This window comes from Agrilus planipennis, unplaced genomic scaffold (genome assembly GCF_000699045.2).
Source record: "Agrilus planipennis isolate EAB-ADULT unplaced genomic scaffold, Apla_2.0 scaffold51, whole genome shotgun sequence".
NCBI lineage: Eukaryota > Metazoa > Arthropoda > Insecta > Coleoptera > Buprestidae > Agrilus > Agrilus planipennis.
Window position 1 is genome coordinate 1155047 of NW_020438915.1, and position 25178 is coordinate 1180224.

The window sequence follows — 25178 nt, forward strand, 5'->3', positions numbered from 1 at the left end:
TAAAAAAAAAAAAAAAACGAGAAAAGATCTTTAACAATCAAAGAAAGACAATAATAAAATACGGCAGATTAAGAAAACTTAATATATATAAGAGAAAAGACCGCAGATGACAGAAAAAAAAATATTAAATAATAAACATGTACAAAAAATATAACAATTTTTTTACAACTTTGACATCTGAAGACGACTTTTCAAAATTTAATGTCCGTTGTACATCATTAATCAGAAAAAAGACGTGGAAAACGAAAGAAAATGTGGAAATGAGTACTTACCGCAACCCCAGGCCGGTCATCCCGGCCGTCCTACGTCCAGCGCAGGGCTGGATAAACAACACGTAACTTATATGTCAAAATCACACGCGTGTTTGCGCGCCACTAAGATCCTCCGAAGTTTGTAAGATCTGGAAGGCAGATTGGTACCTCGGTCCCCTCCCAGATCCTACGCGCCTTAACTTAGAACATACTTAAGTCATTATCGGATCGAAAAGAATCGCCTTCGAACAACACCAGATGGTCACTTTTGTAAAAACAACACACCATCCCTAATGCCAGCCACTAATGTGGGGTAGTTTTCGTGAAAATTAATAGGGTAATTTGAGAACGCGTAGACTTTGGGAATCCGAAAGCTCTTTAGGGTGGGGATAAGTCAGCTTACTGACAAGACGAAGAACATGGTACAGTAACCATGCCGCTGCGGCAACGACGTTGCCGCGTGCTTACGGCGGCCGTGGCTATCGCGATCGTATTTTTAGTGAGTGGAAACGAAGCGTCGGTAAGTTTTTTAATAAGATTTTATAGTATTTCCTTTCAAAATTTTGTTGATGTAGACCTGAAGACGATCTTTACATCTCCCGTTGAATCCTTTAAGATTATCCAACATCCCTCTTGCGATACAAATATGAATCTGTCTATGCTTTTGAATTTCCCGCTCATTTGATTGTTTTTTTTTCGTTGAAATAAAAAATTGGAATTAATATGAATACTCTCTGACAAACTTTAGTATTCTTAACTTAATTCTTTAAAACAATTTAGTGTTTAACATAAAACAAATCGACGATTTCGAAATTTCCGCCTCTGTTGACTGTCTATTTTGTTTCTGTTGAAGTGCCAGAAAATATTTGTTTTTGTTTATAAATTGTTTAAAATAAATGAAGCATTATCATCAACATGTCGCTTTAAATTTTCCGGCAAAAGTAAAGGATTTTATTATCCTGAAGAAGTACTGAATGGAAAGGGAAGTGTCTACATGGTACAAATTTAGATATAGATTTCTTATTGTATTCTCGCTAGGTCCTATGTAATAAAATATAAGCTTGTGTGTTTTAAAAAATGATAAATCAATACTGATATTACTGATAAAAAAAGTAGGGTTGTCTCTTTAACTGTCCGAATAAATAGGATAAGTAACTGCAAGCACCTCTTGAAATTGAAAAATAATTTGCGCGTTGGAGAGTCAACTTCTTAATGAAGCTGATTGTCAATATCTAGATATTTATTTATTAATCTTTTAATTAATAACAAACGAATTGATAAAATGTATAGATAGATGGTTACGAACGAAAGGTGAACATTTATTTACTGCTGTCTTGCGGTTTTTGTTGCTGCTAGATATTTGCATACTTTTCCGAACTTTATCAGTGTTGTCAATGTCAGATAGAGACATGATAAAAATATTAAACTGAATTATCGCAATTTATTGCATTTTCTATTATAGCACTAGTTCAATGACTTTATTATCAATTGTGGATGCATACAATCCGCTGTAAGTCCAGAGAACATTTTGGTTTAGGAAGAGCATTATCTATATAAATAACATACGGCGATTTAGAGAATATGCCATAATAATTGAGGATTATACGTATAAAACGAAAGTCGGAATAGCTAATGTCTAGAATTGTTTTTCCTTCTGTGAAAATACCGATGGAAACGTTTATCCGTAGCGAAGGCATAAAGCTTTTCACTGGGATAAACTACTCCACCAAAGGAGAAACTTTCTTGCATTATTCAGATGACACTGGCCCTGAAGGCCGAAAGCCAAAAACTTAATTCAATATAAATATTATTAAATACACTCGGAGAAATTTTACTTATTTATTAAAACCCGATGTACATTTCGCCTTTTAACAGGGCATCTCCAAACTAAAGGCAGTTACATTTTAAGAGTACAGTTTAACAATATAAAATAAAATTAAAAGTAACTTTAGAGACAAAAAAAAACTAATTGTGTTTTTTATTTGAGAACACTTCGTATTTCCACTGAGTTCATATTAAATCACACTGGCAAACTAGGTCAACATTGTAAAGTTCTCCACAAAATTACCATAAAGTATGCCCATAAGATTAGTGCAGGTTACTGCCCTAGTTATTTTTAAATTTATCGTTGCAGTAGCAACCCAATTGGAAATACATTTACTATATTAATCGAACGTACCAATGCTAGATTCGAAAAAATTCTTTTTATGCATGTTTATTGTTATTATTTACAGATTTTGCAAATTTCATTGCGTAAAATCGTAACAAGAACAAAGAGCTTCAATTAAAGATTTTACATTGTTAGAATTATAAAGTTGATGTCATTTCCTGCACAAGCGGAAACGTCTAGGTGATAAAAATATTTTTAGCAAATTAACCATCTTGAAAGACCTCGGCGTCCCAAATTCAAGTTTATTAGTCCATATCTGTATATTTTATAAATATGTTCTAATCATTACGTACACGCGACATACATTTCCAAATTCCATAATCATCTCCAATTCCCAAAGAAACGTTATCAAACTTACATGTATGTATAAAATACATATACAATTTTATTGGGTTTCACAAAACTTATTACGTAAGACCTTTAACATTTTTAAGCATCACTATCATGAACTTAGCCGGTTATGGGCTTTGAATGGGAGCTTTGGCCTTCCATTTGAAGTAATTTTCCGTAATTTAACCAATATATTTTAAAATAAAAATTTGTTGTTTTACTGTTTCGTGACTTTGGGCAAAAGGTTTAGGGTCGTCAGCCACACAGGTCGATTTTATAAACGAAGAATCTCAAGATCATCCATCTTCAGCCCAAAGACTTGTTGGACCATGACTTACTATAAAGCTTTGTATGTTAGATATTTATATTGTCCAGATAACTATGCAATTCATTTTGGAGTTAGAGCTTTGGTCAATTTTTTTCCAGTTTCTAGTGCGTTGTTGTTCTGCGACCTTGGGCAAAAGTTCGCCATCGCGAGCGACATAAGTCGAGGTTGCATCAACCGTAATATCTGACCTGGTAAGCGAAAGGATATTGGGCACCCCTTTATTATTATTATTATTAGTTGCGAATTTTGAAACTGCATCTTCGTAGTGTTTCTTCGACAGTCGTCTGGAATACCAAGCAGGTCATAAACGTCGTTGTAGCGTTTCTTGGTTGGTTCGTTTGTTGTTTTCTTGGTTGAGAGTTCGACCGAGACCTATGCTGGTTAGTATCTCTCGCTCGTCATCCAGTTAAAAGTTGAAATCTCTGCCGGTCTGGCTTGTAGCCTTCCTTGTCTGCTTGCTACTTACTTTTCTGACTCACATTCAGATTCAGACGGACCTGTTTTCGAAGTTATGCAACTGAGCACCGAAGTCTTTTGTATGGGTATACTTTATATAATGACCTACCATATATGCATACATGTACTGGCTTATACTTGTTTTTGTAAACTTGTGTTTTGATACACATTGACAACATACCGATGCCGTTATTAGACACTTGTCTTATTTGTACGCCCATATTAAAATAAAGAAGACAATACCACAAGAATGTGATTCTGGATTNAAGTAGCTATACATATACCATATACCCTATGATGTATGCTGCAATAAAGAAAACATGTGTCTCTCCCGCATCAAATATAATATTGGAACTCTCAGAAAAAAATGTGGAGCGATTTTGGTCTAGAGCCCCAATTCTTGACAATTACTAGCGCATCTTCGCTTTTTACTGAAAAACGTACCCAGAAATGCGTTAATAACAATCTACATAAATCTTTTTTTAATCGCTGTAGTCAAAGCTTTTACAGGTGTTACAATATGTAATGTATTCATTCGTTTATTAACATCTTGTTGAAAATATGTAATTTGGTCTCGATCTCCATAAAAGGCATGTAACACTTTCTCTAGTTTTCGAGGGCCAGATGTATTTACTGACTTCATCTAGGCAGACATAACATAATGAAAATAAAATCAAAAGAGAAGAAATTCATTTTTAATGCCTATCTTTAAAAAACCTACATTTTCTGTATAACTATACGTTTATGTTTATATTATGGATCGGTAACGAATATTATAATATTTGCAATGGGGTCGTCACAATGTCATGACCTACAAATGTTTGAAAATGATGAATAATATTGAATGAACTTATGATAAGTGAAACTGATTTGAATGACAACCAAAAAGTTTTATAACATTAAGCGAACATCTTTAGTTACCAAATATATTACAAAATTAAAGGAAAACAAATCTGTTTCTATTGACTAAAATTAGACAATTAAACTCGGTTATTTTTGACGTTGCTATCCGGAAATGGGGAACTTATGTGAACCTGTTGCTGTTTGTTTGTAAACTATTCCAATTCGGGACGCCCTGTATAAATTGGAGTCGCTTTATAGCGCGCCTATACATTTAGTGATAAAATTTTCTTGTACACACTGACGCCGATTACGCAAAGCAGTAAACTATAATGACCCAGTTGAAGAAAAAGAAAAAATGAACAGCAGTTTATTGGCTTAACATGTGCGAGAATTAATGTAAACAAATGATGCTGTAAACCGAGAAAAATTAGAAATTATGTCATCAGTCATCTGTAAAAGCCATTGCATGGTTATTATTGTTACGTACATATGAACGCCAACAATGATACGATGATGGTGGAATACGCACCACACTGATACGTGTGTGCTGTGTAGGAATTGTCACGCCGACAGTGATCTACATTTTTAATTAATTCTGCAAACTCTTATCGCTCTTCCGTTTTATATGCGAGGTCTAGCGGCGCGATATTGATTATCCTTGGAAACAGCAATTTGTGTCATTTTGCTATTTTTAGGGCTACTTCCTGCATCTTCGCACACGCATTATTTGTACATAGAATTTTTTGTACAACGAAATTAAAATATTCAAACAAACTATTGTGACTTTTGATCTATACGTCGAGAACTACCAAAAAGTTTGAAAGAGCTGACAGAGGGTCGTTTGCCGCAAGGGTCTAGCGAAGTCCTTTCATGTACAGTTTATGGCAGACAGCCAACAATTCTGAAAATCCGGAACTAACTGACGATTGTAACCTTTAACTAAAAGATGGAAAGGTTTCTTAGGCCTATTCTCGATTTTCAGAATGTTTTCTTTTAATAAGAATTTTTAATTGAAAATTGCTGATTCTCTCTCTCTAATTGCATATAACAATCATTGCATTTTTATGATGTATCATAAAGTCATTGAAAATACAATCACAATTAAAAGGGATGTGCCATATCGAGAATTGTAGTTTAATAAATATATTCATATTTTTCTTTTTCAAGCCTCGACAACTCTGGCTTTACAAGGAGTGTTATCAAAAAATTGCCTAGGCCTAGGAACGCCGTGAAAGCGAGCGTTGCTCTAACAAAAAAGGAAAATCGTCTTTGCTTTATTGAACTTTAATACAATATAAATGAACTCGCTATATATGAGCTTAATTACCGTTGTCTAGGATCGTACGTACCTTGTCCTTCAGTGAGAACATCGTTAGAGTCTCAGTCAACCGCAGAGAAGGACTTTATGCCCTCGCTGCGTTCCTTAAGGATGAAAGCTCTAGTCTATTCAAAAGGTACTTGGTCTTCTGAATTATTCATGGTTTACGTATTAAATTAATAAAGAAGCCATATTAATTTTTTATTGTTTAAAAGTTGAACTGAATGAATCGTTATAAGGACCCAATTGTTACGTATCTAAAAAATATAGTCCACATCCTGGATATCTGAGACATTTTCAATTTGTCTCGAGTTGGAAATAGCTAAATGATTCATTGAATGAACATAAATCGACGATGTTAGTATTCCAATCGTTTCTGTAAATGCTTTGGATTTAGGTGCTAGTCCGCGACGAATTCCTCCATTTGCAGTTATGGAAAACAAAATGCGAACGGCAGTTCAGATTAAAGGGAAGAATGCCCGAAGAAAACTGTTTGATTCCAATTACCGAAGTGTCAATAAATGTTTCTAAGATTAGGTACATTACGTGAAGATATTTATACCAAGTTTTTTGCGAAATCAGGTCACTTGGTTCCAGATGCATGATGTATATGAATCGTTAATTTTATGAGCCTGTAAACAAACTTCATTGCTTGTAGTTTCGTTTAGAGTAGGTACATTCCTGCCAATTTTATATGCACCTAAAAATAACGATTGTAACACTATACTTCACTTCTTCTTATTGCAAAACGTAAATTTCAATTTGCTACGAATCCACCGTGCAACTTACACTTGGATACGACTGGTGCACCGATTGTTCTTACTCGAGCACGCGACAAATTAGTAGAGCTTCGACAATTTTCATTCAAACAAGTCGTATTCCGGTTTCAAAAAGAAATTTTATTAATGGCAAATCGCGCGTACGAATATAGCTGCACGCGTAATCGATGACTAATAACTTTGTACTTCTTAAAATGCTAATAATAAATTAATGGTTTTCAACTGATTTTGTTTGAACGACCACAGCCGTCCAGAGAAAACAAATCAACTCGTTTTAAAATAAAAAAAATATTCGTCGGTTAATGTTTTACAAGAAATGAACATATGATTAGTAAAAATTTAGATGTAGCGGTTTTTCATGTTTAAAAAGCAAGCGGGTAGCAAAATGCATGCTAAATAAACCTGCTAGATGCATTTAAGGACTTAAACAGAATTTTATGACAACCGAGAAATCGTAATTATGCTGGATTATTACACAATTCTAATCAATTAAATTAAACACATTTATTATGGTTTTTGTATTAATATTTCCAAACACTCGACTTGAAAAATCTTTTAAAAATGTGACATGTCCACCACGTGTGGAAATCTTTAATTCTGGGCAAATTATCTTCTAGTACCTTTTTCTACTGCCCCTAATGATAACCCTAATACTTAATTAGTATTCGCTGTATTGTGGGTATGTTCGTAGCAGTTACCTGTCATGCGACTGTATAACTTTAATAGTGTCCTCTAGGTTTATTATACAAACCATAAATTCTATTATTATTGTTTATGGTCGTTTGTGCAATAACAGATTGTCATTGTTGTTGTAATCTTTTTACTATTCCTTTTATTTCTTTACTTTTTGTTATTTTTACGGGTTGTTGTTAGTGTTCCATCATGTTCACTACATTAATAATAGAATTGTAATTTAAAGAACGTTGAGCTTAACGGGAAGTTAGGCTTAGTTTTCTAGTATTTCCGCTATTCTACAAACGTTGATTAGATTTGAAGCTAAAAATAATTTAATGCTGCTGGGCCGTCAATGCCCATAAAATATACATATTACACGACAAGTGATTTTACATTTGAATCCGGCTCCTTAGCTCCTTGGCTAAGTCCTTCTGCTAATAGAGATGAAAGCTCAAGAAATAAACAGCCAAATTTTGTTCGGAGGCTTTATTATTCATAATAATATATGACCAAGTCATCATTTTACTCTGATCGTAGTTAAAAGTTTTAATTGTATTGCTTTCTTATTTATACATCGGTATATAATACGAAATGCGGTGTTTTATAAAGAGATTAAAGAAGAACTTTAGAATTTAGATATTACTTTTAACTTATCTTTTTGTTAATTAAGGAGTGCAATAAAATTTATGAATCAGATGGCTCCGAGATTGACAAATAAAGCCAATAAATTAATTAATTAATTGAAAAGAGTCCTACGCTTAAACAAAATTTATATCATTAACTCGGGTTAATTGAATTACTTACGTCATTTTTGGCAAATGGTTAATCAGAAAACTAAACCGTCAGTGTTTTGGGTTGCCTAAAAATAAATTGTTTAATGATCAGATTTTGTAATAAAAAAATTCAAAAGTCTTCCTTTACAGCTCGATATAAATATACTGCATACGGAGATAGCTGATTTGCGTAATTTATAAGCATTTGCAAATACAGTTCAGATTATTGCCCTTTTCACTGCTTAGTGAAGTCCATATTGTTTGTTTTAATAACGAACTCATGTCTGTAACAGTTTATATGTACAGTAACTACTTATAAACATTCTGTTAAAGACAAAACACAGAATTGATCTCACGTATGCCGAGTTATAAGTGTCTTGTAACACGTCCAAAGACTTACAAATGGGACAATTAAGCTCTTTCATTGGCGCTGATAAAGTATACTAACAGCAACAAAGTAGATCTTCCTTTTTATGTATTTTTTACCTATTACGAGCTTGTAACGACTGATGTTACAATACTTACTGATGATAAAACAAATATTACTGCAGTTGATATCTAGAATAATATAAACAAACAGTAGGAATGTTAACTCCTTGTGCCTAGAAGAATAGAAGTAAAAATGAATGAAATTGCAATAAAGATTTAAAAATTAGTAATAGCCATCAAAATTAATTGACAATGATTACGCTATATTTAATATCAAGAGGGAAATAAAAAAAAATGAGTAATCAGAAAACAATCTAACAGAAATAGAAAAAGGTTTTCCTTTCTGTTATGTAACGCTTTGATACCAAAAGAAATCAAATTATTAAAGTTTTCACTGTCTAGCTTATAAGAGATAAAAGATTGTAATAGATATACCCATATCTGTATAAAACCTTGTTTCTTCAAAAATATCCGAGAAAATTTAAATGTTCATATTCAATATATCCTTTGTATTATCTTCCCCAATGATATATTATTAAGAAAGGAGGTAAATTTTTCTTAATTATATAATCTCTACCGATGCCTGGAGTAAGTTATTACCTTGATAACGTCGGTGCAGTTTGCATACTAAAGAACATTTCAACCCTTGCTGATTGCTTCTCATCATCATAAGGTCGTCAGTCCTAAGACTGGTTGGACACGTACCTCCACTCTTTCCTATCCTGAGCTAAACTTCGCATTTCCCTAAAACTAGAACAGCCCACATCCTTAACTATTTGCGAACAGTAATCTAATCTAGGTCTACCTCTACCCCTCCTAACTCCTGTTTCTGCCTCTAATATGTCTCTGACTAGACCTTCATGCCTGAGAAGGTGTCCTACCAACCTATCTCGCCTATTTTTTATTGACTTCCATAGAGTCCTCTGTTCTCCTATTCTTTCCAATACCTCTTCATTTCTAACCTTTTCTACCCACGATATCCTCATCATCCGCCTATAACACCACATTTCGAACGCTTCTAACCTTTTCTTTTCCGCCGCTCCCACTGTCCATGTTTCGCACCCGTACAACGCCGTGCTCCAAACATACACCTTTAACAACCTTTTTCGAATTTCTAAATTAACCGTTCGCGAGCATAGAAGTGACTTCTTTTTATTAAAGGCGACACGACCCTGCGCTATCCTCTGCTTTATATCCTTTATTGCTTCTAATTAAAAAATACTTACATGTTCGTTATATTTTTGTTATAAATCGCTTCTTATTTAAGAAATTTAAATTTTACAGTCCTTTATCAACTATTATTAATACTGCAAAATCCGTAACAATTGTTGAAAAAAGACGCTGCTTTTTAAAAATTATGTAGCTATATTAAAGCAATTGTAGTATTCTGCCACTGTAAAGTGTAATAGATACCCACATCTACAATTCAGTAATGTCAATAATAACGCTGTCTATTCGTTTGTGTAGAATTGGTTAAATTAATTTGTAAGATTGCTTAAATTGAACAATTCCAGCACACCACTTATTGGCACTTTTAAATTGACTCCAAGGTTGCAGGCGCCTAATGTTATCAACTTCCATTAAAGTCAATATTAATAACGGAAAATCTTGAAAAACGTAACAATTTTTATTTAGTTTTTTTACGGTCAAATTTGAAAGAAGTTTTGGCGTATTACGTAAACAGTTTCGTTCGCCATTTAACCACCCACATGCCAAGGTTCTTGGGAAGGTCTACCGACTATTATTTAATTTTATTACTGCAGCTTTAAAATTTAAACGAAACAAATCTTTTCTGTTTCTATTTCACAATGTATTTAACGAATAAAAGACTTATTGTTGATGGGTACATGTTATTGTAAAATAAAAATTTTACGTAGCATACCTAATTTGAGCGTAAGTGACAGAAAATTTGATTACCAGCTTTATCTTGATTCCTTGTATGACTTATTTTTGAGAATAAAACAATGTAAGAAGTCCCTTAAATACATGGAACTATAATCCCTTTTCTTCCTTAACGTAACTACGGTATCAATTTATTTTGGTGTTTCCGTTCTATATATACTTGTTTTATTGTGATTCCATTTCGTTTTTCCTTTTTTACCCAAAGAAACTTACACTTGGGTTTATAAATAGAGTTGAACAAGCAGTTGTATCTTGATGGTATTGTTTCACACGATATTTCTTTCTTATTTAGAGTGCTGGTACATTACGTATGTAGCTATATACATTAAAATGGTATGGATAGATACGACAAATGTGCTTTTCTTGGTAATTTGTGGTTTACATTATGGTAACGTCAGTACATCCGTATGAGCAATTTTTTAGCTTCGTTGGTTGCATTATTACCCAGAAAACCAGAAAAAATGCACAGAACTTTGTACTTATGTCCATATATATAATTCACAGTTTGTTTATTAAAGCATCACCAACGTTTCACCATTTGGTGCAAAGGCTTTATCAGGACTTGTTATTCTAATGTATATTGGCAAAGAAATCGAAATATTTCAATTTTTTTGAAGAGCATCCTTTTTGACTTCGTTTCTAATCGTGTATGTGTGTGTATTTCATATTACATTCTTGCATGAGCTCCTGGACTAATATATTTTTGTATTCTTAAATAAAATCATCGCATAACTTTACGTTATATCGGGTAAGCTTGATATTCAGGGTTGGACAATTCATGAGCCTTGTCACACCCGGGCTTACGTCCCCATTCCATACATACTTTCATATAAGTAAGTACTTAAAATTCTATATCGATTTATAATTTCGTTTAGAGTCATTTGTTTTTCCCTTTCGATTTTGTCATCGTCCTACTTGCAATTTTGCGTTCAAGCACCTAGTAAAATCGACACTGATTATTATTTAACTTCCTACACACAAAAAAGACATTCATCTTCTAACGTTACCTAATTTTTTTAAAGACTTGCTGTTCGCCTTAAAATTAGTACATAATAGGAAGTTCAATATTTACCAATGACTCTAGCGGTATATTACCTACACACAAATATGTTTTAAGTTTAAACTGTGCTTATTTTAAAGTATACATTACACTACAAGTATAGGCATCAAATGCGTGTAGGTGATAATCCTACAACATAGCGTCCAACATGTGTAAATTAGTTAAAATGACAAACGAAAGGTCAAATGCAGATTTTTGCAGCTAGAACTCTCACAGAAATAGAAAAAAGAAAACAACTTCATTTTTCTTAAGGAGCTTTACAATACACCCATACGTAATGTGGAATTAAATAGATATATATTACTTAAACGAAAAATAACAACATAATAGTAATTAAGGATTGTTAATTTTTAATCATTTTAATAAATGCTTTTTTCTAATAAATATAAATTGATTAAAATTTGGAAATTATTCACATGGTAGTAGCTATTAGGTATAAATTTCGACAAAAAAGGACTTTAACGATTAATATAGATTTGTATTAGTTTTATAAAACAAATAACTACACTGTAATAACCACCAAAAAGAAGATGACATAATTAACTGAGTTTAGATTGGGGTTTTAATGAATGCATTCGTTCCAAGAAAGAGCCAAAGATAAGACTTCCGGTTTCAATGACCCCTAAAGATGCAGGAAGGTGACGCATTCTCAACAAAAGTATACAGTGTTACCCAAAATTATATCTACAATAATAATACATTCAAATGTTTTGTTCTTTTGAATATGTTTTCTACGGAAAGTGATGAACTAATTGAGGATAACCCACTTTAGGTATCGAAACCTATTTTGATTGGAACTGAATTACAAATTGAAATATTCACATAATTATAATTTTGAAGGAGAAACTGATTTTGCGTATAATAATATAAATAAGTAAAAGAGAAAAATATTAAACTGTATGTATTGTTTAAGTCAATGTAGCATATCCAGTAGTGGTACATGGATGGAGTCCCATGGAACTCGACCTCGCTCATGAACATTTCAAAGTGACCATGTGGGTGTACATGATGCAGGCCGCCTGCGTAGAATGTAATATAAATGCAAGACATCATCCTACCCACGCTGAGAAAAAGCATAGACAATGCCATTAAAACCGATACAATACAATACAATACAAGCAGTATTACTTTATAACTGGTAAACAGGGGCGCACATACGGAATTCGAATTAAGGGAAGAACTCAGAAGACTGAGAAAGCACAAATCTAAATATAGTTAGAAAGAAAACACTCGGTTAGTTTCATATATGCATAAATATTTAAATGATGGCAATATTGAGATGCTTGGAATTTTTGTAGCGTTAATTCGATGTATTCATCATCATTATAAGGTCGTCAGTCCTAAGACTGGTTGGACACGCACCTTCACTCCTTTCTATCCTGAGCTAATCTTTGTATTACCCTAAATCTAGAACATCCCACATCCTTAACTATTTGCCAACAGTAATCTAATCTATGTCTACCTCTACTCCTCTTAACTCCTGTTTCTGTCTCTAATATCTCTCTGACTAGACCTTCATGCTTGAGAAGATGTCCTACCAATCTATCTCGCCTGTTTCTTATTGACTTCCATAGAGTCCTCTGTTCTCCTGTTATTTCTCTATCCACGGCATCCCCATGATTCGCCGGTAACACCACATTTCGAACGCTTCTAACCTTTTCTTTTCAGACTTCTTTCTGGCTTTAATCCACTTTGTTTGACTTGTACGTACGCCACTGCCCCTGCCCCTGCATCCACATAAATGTGAGCTATACCAAAATTAGAAATAGTACCTACATAATATAAGTATTTTCCTATCGGAATGAAAACATTATAATTATGACGACTTCTGAGTGGTACAGTCTCAATTTCAATTGCAGCTTTTACAACAAGAAGAGAGAAAGAGAGCTTTCTCTATAAGCTTTGAGTACACAAGTGGAATGTCTGGCAAAGCGCAAATTATATGCAAATTATCATTTAAACGTACCCAATACCTGCCGGTCACACTTCCTCGATCAGTAGGAGTTAATTAATTCATAATTTACATAAAACGTTCTTAATGTTTAGAAGGCGTTAAAAAGACAATTGCTATTTTCGTTTCGTCGCAATACACAAACTATTTAACAAAATATTACGTATTATGTTAATGTTAATATTATACTACGTATTACATACAAATGTTATTGATGGAAGTGGATTGTTTAGTTATATTTTATTTCGATTTTTTTAATGCCTCAAAAATTATCAATATAGAGCTGAATTAATATACCACAATCGAACTTCTTAAGCTCCACATCTTTGCTAGCAAAGAATATTTTTTTGGCCCTTTGACATAATATAGACATTGTTTTACATTATTACTGACGAGTTTTACAATATTTTCACATGTATTATTTAAATGTATAAATTTATATGATTTATTTCTCGGTTTTGCTCAAGTGATTTGAGTCGAAATTTAATCAAAAACTGTAATAAAAATTACAAAAACTAGAACACTCCTACACTAGTCTATTTTCCGGGCAAATTTGATACTTTAGCGAATATTAAAACAACTAAACGTTGCTATAATGATTACTGAAGGAAGTTTTATTGCTTTCCTGCAATTTTGCTACAATCTGACGTAATCAAGATAAATTTAGATTGGTTGCAAGTGTGCTCTTATTTCAACAATAACTTTTTGCGGTTAAAGTAATTTGAATTATTGTTTCTAATAAGTGCAAGAATACAGCTGATGTATGTAATTTCTATTAAAAGATACAAATTTTATCAACTAATTGTAAAGTAAATGTGTTTGTTGATAAGTTAGTAAATTTTGTTTTAAGAAATAAAATATGCCATCTTTTAATTCGATTAATCAATTTTAGAAACTGTAAACAACACTAAATTTGCTTTCACTTCACTTCTTGCCTTATCAGTGCAAAATTCGGCTATAATTAGACTATTTTATAATACTTCCAAGTCCCACGAAATGCGATAACACAGGTCGAGGACTTTTTCGAAATTTATTTGCATGAAGTGACCTACAATAAACAACTGTGTTTATTAATTATTTACAAATAAATTTATATATTTTTTATCAATTACGTAAAATCCTCTCCCATCTTTATAGGCTATCATTTTAGTGTTGAAAACAAGTTTTGATGCGTATTCAAAATTTTGAAAAGATCAAAAATACAATAATTGAAAATTTATTTGTTATTTTGCAGATCGTTTCTAATAATGATGTTTAACTAGATGCTTATAAATTCTATATTTTTCAGCAAACGTAATTGAAACTGTAGAATAACTAAGATTTCTTAATCAGCAGTTTTAATACAATATGGGATTGTAATAACGTGATTTTTGCCTATGTTTTACTTAAAGAAAGAAATGACAGCATAGAAGAAAACCTAAACTTTGGCCTGTGTCAGTAAAGTATAAGTCACCATGATGGGTGGAAAGAACCATGGCACATTATTTAACCATATTTTACACTCATTCATTTGTGCCTCGTATATAAATTCTTCATTATAATTCTTAGAACATCGATAGTAAACGTAATCCTACATAATATACAAGCACTTATAATTATAAAAATTATACAATTCTGTTTTATCTGCCAAGGTCTGACCTCTGAACTCTTCTCAAGTCGTTCTAATTAGATAAGAAGATTTGAAAACGAAAGTTAATGTACAATTTTATTGAAAAGAGAATTCAAATTTTACGCGCTCGATAAAGAATAAAAAGGTCGATTTAAAAGAAAAATTATCATTTTGTATTTTATATGTTCACAAATAGTTAAGGATGTGGGTTGTTGTAGTTTTGGGGAAATGCGAAGATTAACTCAGGATAGGAAAGAGTGGAGGTGCGTGTCCAACCAGTCTTAGGACTGACAACCTTATGATGATGATTTTATGAATGATGCAGTATTACAATACATTATGATGTAACAAGAAATAAATAAAAATTCGCCTTTTATTAAACTCAAACAAATGTTTCGACATGATTATGTATTTTTCAAGAGAGTAATTTCATAATTTTAGCAGCATTTTTATCTTCGAACATTCAACTTCAACAAGTTAATTTTATTTATTTCATATGAATGAAAATGGCAAAATTGTTGTTTATTGTTTAACTGGTAGGATCGTCATTTTTCAAAACAAAAAAAAAATAGCACATTACACATATCTTTTATAATTTTTTAAATCAATTGATCGCCGAGCGCCTCCGCCTTATTTATTCTACGTGTTCATCCTAATCCATAATTCAAAAACGAATTTCGCTTGTTTATAAAAGTATTAATAGATACTAATAAATAATTATTGTTACATAAATACTTTTCATTCTCATATTCACAATTGATCAATCCGCATTTGAACTTATGCGACATGCTGCCAAGATGAGATCATCATTACTGTCATCTCATTTTCTGTACGTTGATTAATAGACGCAAATAAACAAATTGCATAATTAATAATAAACAATAACTAATGAAAAATAAAAATGCTGATTTAACTATAAGAGAAATTCACCTTGCAGAAAATCAACTCGTTTATGTATTATTAATGCAAGATATTAATAATTTAATTGCAGTAGAGACTGCTTAAAAATAAGTACAAACCTTACTTTGATCGACCTCATTACTAAATATGGAGACCAGTTTGTTATCGAACGAATGTGTAAGAAGTGTGTTACATAATTTAACCTTTGGACAAAAAAAGTATCGCGAAATCCATTAATTTTCTTAAAAAAAATACAGTTCAGGTCCGCGAAAAAATAAATAAAACGTTAATACAAAACCCACATTTAATTGTAAAGCACGGAAAAAATGGTTGAGATCTATTTACCCTTTAATTCTCTGAAAATAATAATTTTTAAAACTGTTCCATTTAAATTAAATTTGTTGTGCATTTCCTTATGATAACCAAAGACGATTACAAAATTATTTATTCAAATTGAATTTTAACTAATGTCTATAGTATAAATTGATAAAAAAATTAAAAAGCGTATAAAAAATCATAAAAGCCCTTAAACGCAATTGTTCCTTACTCAATGACATGTATTAGCACAATTTACAACTGCATAGTTAATATCAAATTAACTATGGGTATATAAACAAATATTAGTAATTTTTTGATGGATAGAAAAGGGAAAAATTGTCAAAACAACCCAAAGCTCGTTATAAGAAGGTTACCCCCGTTTTTTACCTTAAAGGACTTCAAGGAACACTTTAATCCCTTACCGGCTTACACTTACTTTTATTTTGTGCCAAGTGAAGGTAATGAAGATGAAATAGCGTTATATTCCAGAGCATACATTCAATTGACTGATTTAGAAAATATATTCAAATTTCGAGATAAATACGACAACAGTGTTATTGTAGGACCTAAAGGTTCGTATAATATTCACTCATTTAAAATTTTTTTTTGTTAACAACAAATGAAGACTTCATGTGGTAAATCTTCCGAATGGGTCCACTGAATTGGGGATCAATTCACACCATTGCATATCTTAGGTCAAGACCTTTCTAATGATATCGCTTCCAGCTTGCGGCGAAGAAGTTGACTCATTTAACAACAAAAACTCTGTTTGATGTCTTCCCTATAATAGGATGTAGAAAGAGACTTAACCCACTCTACCTAACATAAAACAAAGTAGCATAAGGTAAGTAAGATGGAGCTTCAATTGCTAGGTATTTATTACTGAAATAGGTCAAAAGTCAACTTCTTCTCCGCGCGTTGGGAGCAGTATTTATCGCTTTGTCTCCACTTATTCAATCTTCTCGTTGAATTTAAGGTGAAGAATACAGGATTGTAGTAGAATATGCCCCCTTTCAGCAATTTCCCCCGAAACGATCCAGGAAAATATTCGATAAGGAATGTGGCACGATAGAAGATAATGATTACTACATTTTGTTTTTGCAAAACTTGCAGCGGTTGAAGAGAGAATCCAAATTGAAACCGCCCATTAAATTTAATATCTGTGATAGCACGTCCTCGAACAAAGATGAACTCACGCCGCTTTTGAAGTACATTTCGAAGCATAAAATGCGCCCGGAGAGCAACATCGAATTAAAACAGAAACAAAAGAACAATTGCATAATATTTGTAAACAGTTCAGTTAAAAAATCTGGCGGTAGCAAACGTTTCAATAAGGCCAATCCGAAAAAGAAAATTAAATTTCAACCTAAAATCTCACTGGTGTAAAAAATGTTTTTTTTAGATTATAAGTTTTTTAAACCGAGATACATTTTTTATAAGTATTGTATTATTCAAGACACGTCTTTATAACTATTTTGTATTATTACCTATACACTTAACAATATTGTAAACGGATTATTTTAAATAAACGGTTTTGTCTTCCTCGACTTTCATCTGGTGTCCATCAACAATTTAATGAAATAGGAATTTATTAATTAATATTTATCAATATGTACATAATTGAATTTTGTTTTACAGTCTTGTAAAGGGTGTGCGGAACCATTAAAATGTGACTGCAAAGGTCTGAAGGGAAGACGTGGAGACGTGGGTTTACCGGGTCGAAGGGGTACCATAGGAGAGTATGGTTATATTGGTCCCGAAGGGCCACTTGGCCCCAAAGGGGAAAAAGGGCAAGCTGGAGAAATCGGAGGGGAAGGAGAGAAAGGCTATCGAGTTAGTACATTTTTATAAAAAAAATACATAAAAACTTGTAATGTGTCATTGCGATAATGTTTATTTGTTTTTCAGGGAGATATTGGAGACGCAGGTGTTCCAGGAGAACGAGGAGCTGATGTAGGTTTCATAGTATATAATTGTTACAACAACACGTACTTATTAATTATATGTCTTGTACGTTAAGGGTGCTCCAGGATTACTAGGGCCTGTAGGAATTCCTGGTTTAGATGGATGTAATGGAACAGATGGGACGCCAGGAACACCGGGTACTCGAGGAAGACCTGGAGTACGAGGTCCTGCTGGGCCAGAAGGTTGGCCAGGTCCGCCTGGAGAACCTGGAGAAGGTGGCGGAAACTCAGTTGGGGTTAAAGGAGACGCAGGTATTCCTGGTCTCCCCGGATTCGATGGTCCCGTGGGACCCAAAGGTGGACAAGGATTCAAAGGATGGAGAGGTCCACCTGGTTTACAGGTGCCTATAATTTTTAATTTCAATTTATTTTATAACCTCAACTTTTATATTATTTAGGGACTAGCTGGAGAACCGGGACCGATAGGTGTAAGAGGAGACACCGGTGATTACAAAGTAGGTAATGCGGGATTAGCTGGCGAACCTGGAGATGACGGAGAAAAGGGTGAACCAGGCGAGTGCGACGGGTGTTTGAGGGGTTCTACGCAAATAATTTCCCTCGCGCCCGTGGGAAGTAAAGGAGATCAAGGAATGCCAGGTCCTCGTGGTAGAAAAGGCGACATAGGAGAAAAAGGACCTCCAGTAAGTTTATTACACAGAGTGCTTATCCCTCTTCGAAATTATAAAATGATTAAATTCAACCGGGGAATCTAGTTAAAATACTGAATTATGTATGCTCTCTAGTTTCAAAATTTAAGCTTAATTTCTAAATCACAGCTTTTGATTTTTTATCTCAGAAGAAAATGATCTTCAGGGACTGGTGAAACGTCCTACTTTCAACAGATCTATATATTAATAAAATACTATACAAGGATTTTATTATGTACTTGCTACATATAGATTAAAACTATGTTGTATTCGTAGGGTTTTCTAGGCCCCCCAGGACAAAAGGGCTACAAAGGCGCTCAGGGATATGATGGTCATCGAGGTAAACAAGGTCGTCAAGGTTCAGCAGGCCCTCCTGGTGAAAAAGGTGACAAAGGAGCTCCAGGGTATGAGGGCACTGCCGGTCTAGATGGCATAAAAGGTGAAGAAGGTGAATCAGGAAACGCTGGTCCTCCGGGAGTGCAAGGTATTGAGGGCGAACCAGGCGTTTACGATCCATTCCTAGATGAAGAAGGTAAAACTGGTAACGTTGGAAGACAAGGCGAACCTGGACTACCTGGGCAAAGAGGAATGTCGGGAATACCCGGAAGACCAGGCACGGCTGGACCTATCGGTCCACCTGGCTTTCCGGGACCGCCCGGGCTACCAGGATTACGAGGAAGAAAGGGATTATCCATAAAAGGAGAAAGAGGTGACGATGGTTTACCTGGTTTGCAAGGTATGCCAGGAAAGCCGGGCCCTCCTGGACGTGAAGGTATATTGGGTGAAAAAGGTTTTCCCGGTCAGACAGTTGTCGGACCTCGTGGCGAATCAGGTCATCCAGGGAATGACGGCTTTCCTGGTCCAATGGGCGACAGAGGAGACGTAGGAGTTACTGGGCCGAAAGGATTTCCGGGACAAGGACGACCGATAATGGGACCCCCGGGTGAACCTGGTCTTCCTGGAAAACCAGGTCTGATTGGTGACTTCGGTTTACCTGGATATGATGGAACACCAGGAGACAAAGGTATTCGCGGGGACGATTGTGGCATATGTACACCAGGTAAGTGTTGTAAATACAAATATTTATATAAACAGTAGCAAACTAAATGACAATACAAAATACAATTATTATTATTATTAAAATTTCGAAAAAGTGAAAATAGTGCTAGTTTTGTTAATTGTGTAGTTGTTTAATTAAACCTGCTATTGCACTTTATTAATGTTTAATCTGCCTTATTCTAAACAGGTTTACCGGGTCCTAAAGGCGATCGTGGCGATTCGGGGAGAAACGGAAGACCGGGATTATTGGGGTACCGTGGTTTACCCGGTCCGAGAGGACCAAAAGGCTTAGCTGGAAAACAGGGACTACCTGGTCTGCAAGGGTTAAAAGGTCAAGATGGGCAACCGGGATTACAAGGACTCCCAGGGCAAAAAGGTCCTAAAGGAGAACTTTTACATACAGAATTTCGTAGAAAAGGAGGCGACATGGGTTACCCTGGTTTCGCAGGACTACCTGGATTACCTGGGCCGCCAGGCAGACTAGGGCCACCAGGTTCTATTGGATTGAATGGGTCGAAAGGTCAACGCGGAAACGATGGTTTACCAGGAAGATCGGGCAGAGACGGCTTACCCGGGCTAAATGGAATACCAGGAATTAAGGGAGATATGGCTTCAGTTCCGAAAGATATGTTAAGGGGAGATAGAGGATTTAACGGCTTACCGTAAGTAATGAAATTCCTAGTAAACATAAAACTAATAAGTATATCTATTTACCTTTTTTGCAAAATAGGGGATTTCCGGGAGATCGTGGAGACGATGGAGCACCTGGTGAACCTGGAGACGCAGGTCATTATTTAGCGGCAACTAGAGGTGATAAAGGACCAAAAGGACCTGTGGGTGATCAAGGTGATGTGCCTTATAATATGGAAAAGTACTGTGTAAATTATTCTTTAATTTATTATTAGGTTTGCCCGGTTTCAAAGGTTGGGAGGGTCCACCGGGAGAAAGAGGATTCCCGGGATTACCTGGGCGCACAGGAGCAACAGGATCAATCACTCCTGGACCCGTGGGTCTAAAAGGTTATCCAGGGTTAACCGGTAATGAAGGACCGCGTGGAAGGCCAGGTATTCCCGGCACTCCCGGCTTAGAAGGTATACCTGGATCGAGAGGATTAAAGGGAATGCGAGGTGAAGTGGCATTGAGCATTTTATACGGTGAAATTGGATCTACTGGCTCACCTGGTCTAAAGGGCGAAACTGGAGATGAAGGACCACAAGGGTACCCTGGCAGATCTGGCATTCCTGGTGCTAAAGGTGTAAGAGGACCTAAAGGAGCACCAGGTATAACAGGACTACCAGGGATAAAAGGCTCGAAAGGTCAAAGGGGAGCCATAATACCAGGACCACCTGGTTCCCCCGGTATACCCGGAATGAATGGTTTTAGAGGCCCCATAGGAGAAATGGGTCAGAAAGGTGATGACGGCTTCCAAGGCGAACGAGGTCTTAAGGGTAGTAAAGGTGAAATTGGACCACCTGGAAGACGTGGACCGGATGGCGATGTTGGCCTACCAGGTTTTGCAGGTCGACCAGGAAAACCTGGATTGGAAGGTTTACCTGGATTGCCTGGTGGACCAGGGGAAAAAGGTAATAGAAGGTATTATTATTAAGCCGGTTGTCCGTGTAACCGACAATATTATTAACTGTACAAATTTTTTTTTTCTGATAATACGGCTTCACGCAATTCTGTATTTTGCTTAGAAATTTTACGATTTAACACAAATATATTTTTATTTTTATCTGTAAAATAAACTTTTCGTGGTCTTGTTTTGCCTTTGAACCGTCGCAAGTGACAACGATGTATCCACCTTAATCCTATTTCTTAAGGCAAGCGTCTTTCAATATTTGTTACAAACAAATTGTCGACGATATGTCGTTTGTAATGGATAACCGTACTTGTTAATAAGGACCGCCTGTTTGACGCAGTTGTGTATTGTATATTTAACTTATTAAAATTATAGGACTAGCTGGTACTCCAGGAATAAGTGGTTTACCTGGCCTTAAAGGAGGTAGAGGCCCCAAAGGCATAAGAGGAGAAGTTGGAAACGAGGGATTGGATGGTTTGCCGGGATTACCAGGATTCAAGGGTTTGAGGGGTGACTCCGGCTACATGGGTCGTAAAGGAGAAAAGGGAGAAACCCAAATAAGTGGACCAAAAGGAGAGGACGGTGAACCAGGATTTAATGGTCCACCAGGTTATGATGGTTTACCCGGACTGGATGGAAGTCCCGGACCAAAAGGAGATCAAGGTATGAGCATCTACGGCGAAAAAGGTTTGAAAGGAAAAGAAGGCGAACGTGGAATCCCTGGACGAAATGGCTTACCTGGACCTCGTGGAGAACCGGGAGAGATAGGAAAGCTGGGCAGCAAGGGAGACATTGGCGATCAAGGTGTAAAAGGTGATGTTGGATGGCCTGGAAGAAACGGTTTAATGGGAATCAAGGGGGTAAGAGGGGACACTGGACCAATGGGACCTGACGGCTTTAAGGGTGAGCCAGGTATGGATGGTGAACCTGGATTAATGGGACATCCTGGACTACCAGGAGACGATGGTTTTCAAGGACCCGTTGGACCTGCTGGTCCTATAGGGCCCAAGGGGAAGAGAGGTCTTCCAGGTTTGGCTTTATATGGTGCCACCGCTGAAAAAGGAGACTACGGCGAACCTGGAATGCGAGGGCTTCCTGGCTTTCCAGGGCAAAAAGGAAGTCCCGGATTTCCAGGACCAAAAGGTTAGTGTAGTTTATGTAGTTTATTACATATAAACTTGTTTAGGTAATATGTTTTTCTAAATTAACAAAATCCTAATATCTTCTTCTTTGTAAATAAACAAAATTGACCGTTACTTTTATGTAAGCACTAAAATACCACATTGGTATTTCATGATCTTTTTTAAAGCCATTCTTAAATGTATATATTTGTCTAGTTCATAATAATTTAAAATTGTAGGTGTGAAGGGTGGAAGAGGGGACTTGGGATCTCGAGGATTTGAGGGAGATAGCGGTTTTCCCGGTGCTAAAGGTGGTGTTGGTGATATTGGACCTCCGGGACTTCCTGGAATGCCCGGACAAAATGCAGAACCTGGCGAACAAGGACGGGATGGATTACCTGGAAGGCTTGGAATACCGGGAAGACCCGGTCAAAAAGGAGCACCTGGTGATTACGGATACGAAGGACCTAAAGGTATTGCAGGCATTCCTGGAACAACTACTGCGGGTAGAAAGGGAGTTGTAGGAGACGAAGGATTTCCGGGAACACCAGGCTGGCCTGGCAAAATTGGACTACCAGGCATGAACGGAAAACCGGGAGAGAAGGGCAGAAAAGGTTTACTTGGTGAACCAGGATATGCATCAGTTAGTTTTAAGGGTGAAACGGGAGATGTCGGATATTCTGGACCGCCTGGAGTCCCCGGCGAAAAAGGAGTGGTAGGTACCAGACAGCCTTTTGAAAATACCGTATCGGAATTTCAAAAAATCTTTATTGTTTACCGATATAGCAAAAAATATTAATGTTAATGTTATTATTTGCTCTTTATTTTAAATACTAACGGCAACGATAAGTATTTTTATTTAGATTTTATTATTTTTACAAGATTGGCGACAGCGGACGCGATGGTTTTCCTGGTCCAAGCGGGCCGAAAGGAAGCAGAGGGCCTTCCGGTGATATTGGTCTTCCTGGCTTGCAAGGTTTATTCGGCTTTAAGGGGATAAAAGGGGAGCATGGAGAAATTTCAAATGATATTTATCCTGGCGAACCTGGAGATATTGGATATCCTGGCTTAATGGGGCTTCCAGGAGGAATGGGTTTACCTGGAAAAGCTGGTTTTCCTGGACTTAAGGGAATGCAGGGTCCAGAAGGAGACGCTGGTTTACCAGGACTCCCCGGGCTCCCTGGATTAAAAGGACTAGTTGGTGACTCCGGCTATCCAGGCATAATTGGATTACCAGGCCCTAGAGGTTTTGCTGGTTTGCCAGGTTATCCCGCACCCCCAGCACCTGGACCACCCAACAGGGGCTTTATGTTCACCCGACATTCCCAATCAGAAATTACACCTGTATGTCCCCGAAACACCATCCAAATGTGGGAAGGTTATTCGTTATTGTATTTACTAGGAAATTCTTTGGCTAAAGGACAAGACTTAGGTAAGTATCATATTAAAAAGTTAACTCCAACTTAGGGATCACTCATTTGCGATTAACCTTTTATTTGTGTGATTATTTTAGGCGCTCCTGGTAGTTGTTTAAGAAAATTCAGTACGATGCCTTACTTCTTCTGTAATTTAAACAACCAATGCGAATATGCTCAACGAAACGACTATAGTTACTGGCTTTCGACAAACGAACCAATGCCAGTGATGATGACAACAATTCCAGCAACGGACGTGAGAAGATATATATCCAGGTAAATTTTCTAATATTGTGTCCTATGGCACCACACCAACTGGTTTACTTGTGGCTTCTTCATTTAATAATTTTACAGTTAAAATAATTAACCAACAATAAAAATTTCACTTTAGATGTATAGTTTGTGAAGCACCTACGAGGTTGATCGCTGTCCACAGTCAAAGCACCTCCATACCTGATTGTCCAGCAGGCTGGGAAAGGGCCTGGGTTGGATACAGTTTCCTAATGGTAAGATGTCTTCTGTTCTCTTGTCAGTACGTTGTAACTTTTAAATTTATTTTATAGCAAGTGGATGCTGGTGGTCAAGGAGATGGTCAATCTCTCGTCTCTCCAGGTTCGTGTTTGGAAGAGTTCAGATCGAGACCATTCATCGAATGTCACGGACAAGGTCGCTGTAACTACTACACAACTTCGTACTCGTATTGGTTAGCGACCATCGAAGATTACGCGATGTTCCAGAAGCCCAGAGAGCAAGTATTAAAGCCCAGTATGGACCTTACTTCAAGAATAAGCCGATGCTCGGTATGCATGAGAAAGAAATATGGGGAACCGGTTTCCAGACCCACGCCCGTATCTATCCTGCCGCCATTGGAACTGAAGAACGAATCTCCCCAAAGAAGGCCTTACTATTACCCACCAAGGAAAACATGGCGAAACCGATTTAATCCTGGCCGTTCAAGGCATAGGATCAAAGTATAAACATTGCCAACCAAAGTTTTTCTCTAGTGGATTCTAGTGACTTTTGTGATTACTAATTTCTTTATTTATGAATGGACGGACGTTACTATGCCTACTTATCGTTGCTAAAATTGTATATTTTTTCACATTGTAATGTTAATTTATCTGCCTGTTTATGTATATTATCACTGCCAAATGTTATCGATTTGTATGTACGTTTTTTGTAAAAAAGTTATTGATAAGAGAAATGTAATTTTTTTAAAATAAACAAGTACCTAATCGGTTCTATTTAACAAATAAAATATCAAAATGTAAATCTGACATTCAAAAGTTACTTCTTAG

General features: G+C 35.8%; 3 protein-coding genes across 4 annotated transcripts in view; 2 read left to right on the forward strand and 1 right to left on the reverse strand.

Moving 5' to 3' along the window:
• The window catches only part of LOC108733043 (collagen alpha-1(IV) chain), a 26403-nt gene extending 26020 nt beyond the window's left edge, over positions 1 to 383 (reverse strand). Inside the window, exon 1 of one of the 2 annotated variants that reach the window (XM_025973625.1) lies at positions 273 to 383. In XM_025973625.1, the coding sequence (XP_025829410.1) occupies positions 273 to 292 (20 nt within the window). In that variant the 5' untranslated portion in view covers positions 293 to 383. The remainder of the gene's footprint in view (positions 1 to 272) is intronic. The other variant, XM_025973624.1, reaches the window with a different exon arrangement.
• Positions 384 to 664: 281 nt separating this feature from the next.
• LOC108733042 (collagen alpha-5(IV) chain) lies at positions 665 to 25075 on the forward strand. The gene is made up of 15 exons (XM_018464068.2): positions 665 to 771; positions 17731 to 17925; positions 18001 to 18045; positions 18113 to 18397; positions 18455 to 18697; positions 18980 to 19763; positions 19950 to 20424; positions 20493 to 20608; positions 20668 to 21345; positions 21720 to 22487; positions 22705 to 23180; positions 23348 to 23897; positions 23979 to 24156; positions 24272 to 24386; positions 24444 to 25075. Exons 1-15 carry the CDS (start codon positions 685 to 687, stop codon positions 24855 to 24857), a joined length of 5409 nt encoding a protein of 1802 aa, XP_018319570.1. The 5' UTR covers positions 665 to 684; the 3' UTR covers positions 24858 to 25075.
• On the forward strand, positions 16325 to 17633 carry LOC108733045 (regulator of nonsense transcripts 3A-like). The gene is made up of 2 exons (XM_018464072.2): positions 16325 to 16664; positions 17069 to 17633. The coding sequence occupies exons 1-2, from the start codon at positions 16409 to 16411 to the stop codon at positions 17476 to 17478; spliced, it is 666 nt and encodes a 221-aa protein (XP_018319574.1). The 5' UTR covers positions 16325 to 16408; the 3' UTR covers positions 17479 to 17633.
• Positions 25076 to 25178: the final 103 nt, after the last annotated feature.

Coding starts and splice junctions, on each gene's coding strand:
- LOC108733042 (XM_018464068.2), top strand. CDS start 685: ATGCCGCTGCGGCAACGACGTTGCCGCGTGCTTACGGCGGCCGTGGCT. Junction 17,926..18,000: donor AAGGAGAGAAAGGCTATCGA/GTTAGTACATTT, acceptor TTTGTTTTTCAG/GGAGATATTGGAGACGCAGG. Junction 23,898..23,978: donor GGCTAAAGGACAAGACTTAG/GTAAGTATCATA, acceptor TGATTATTTTAG/GCGCTCCTGGTAGTTGTTTA.
- LOC108733045 (XM_018464072.2), top strand. CDS start 16,409: ATGGATAGAAAAGGGAAAAATTGTCAAAACAACCCAAAGCTCGTTATA. Junction 16,665..17,068: donor TGTTATTGTAGGACCTAAAG/GTTCGTATAATA, acceptor GTTGAATTTAAG/GTGAAGAATACAGGATTGTA.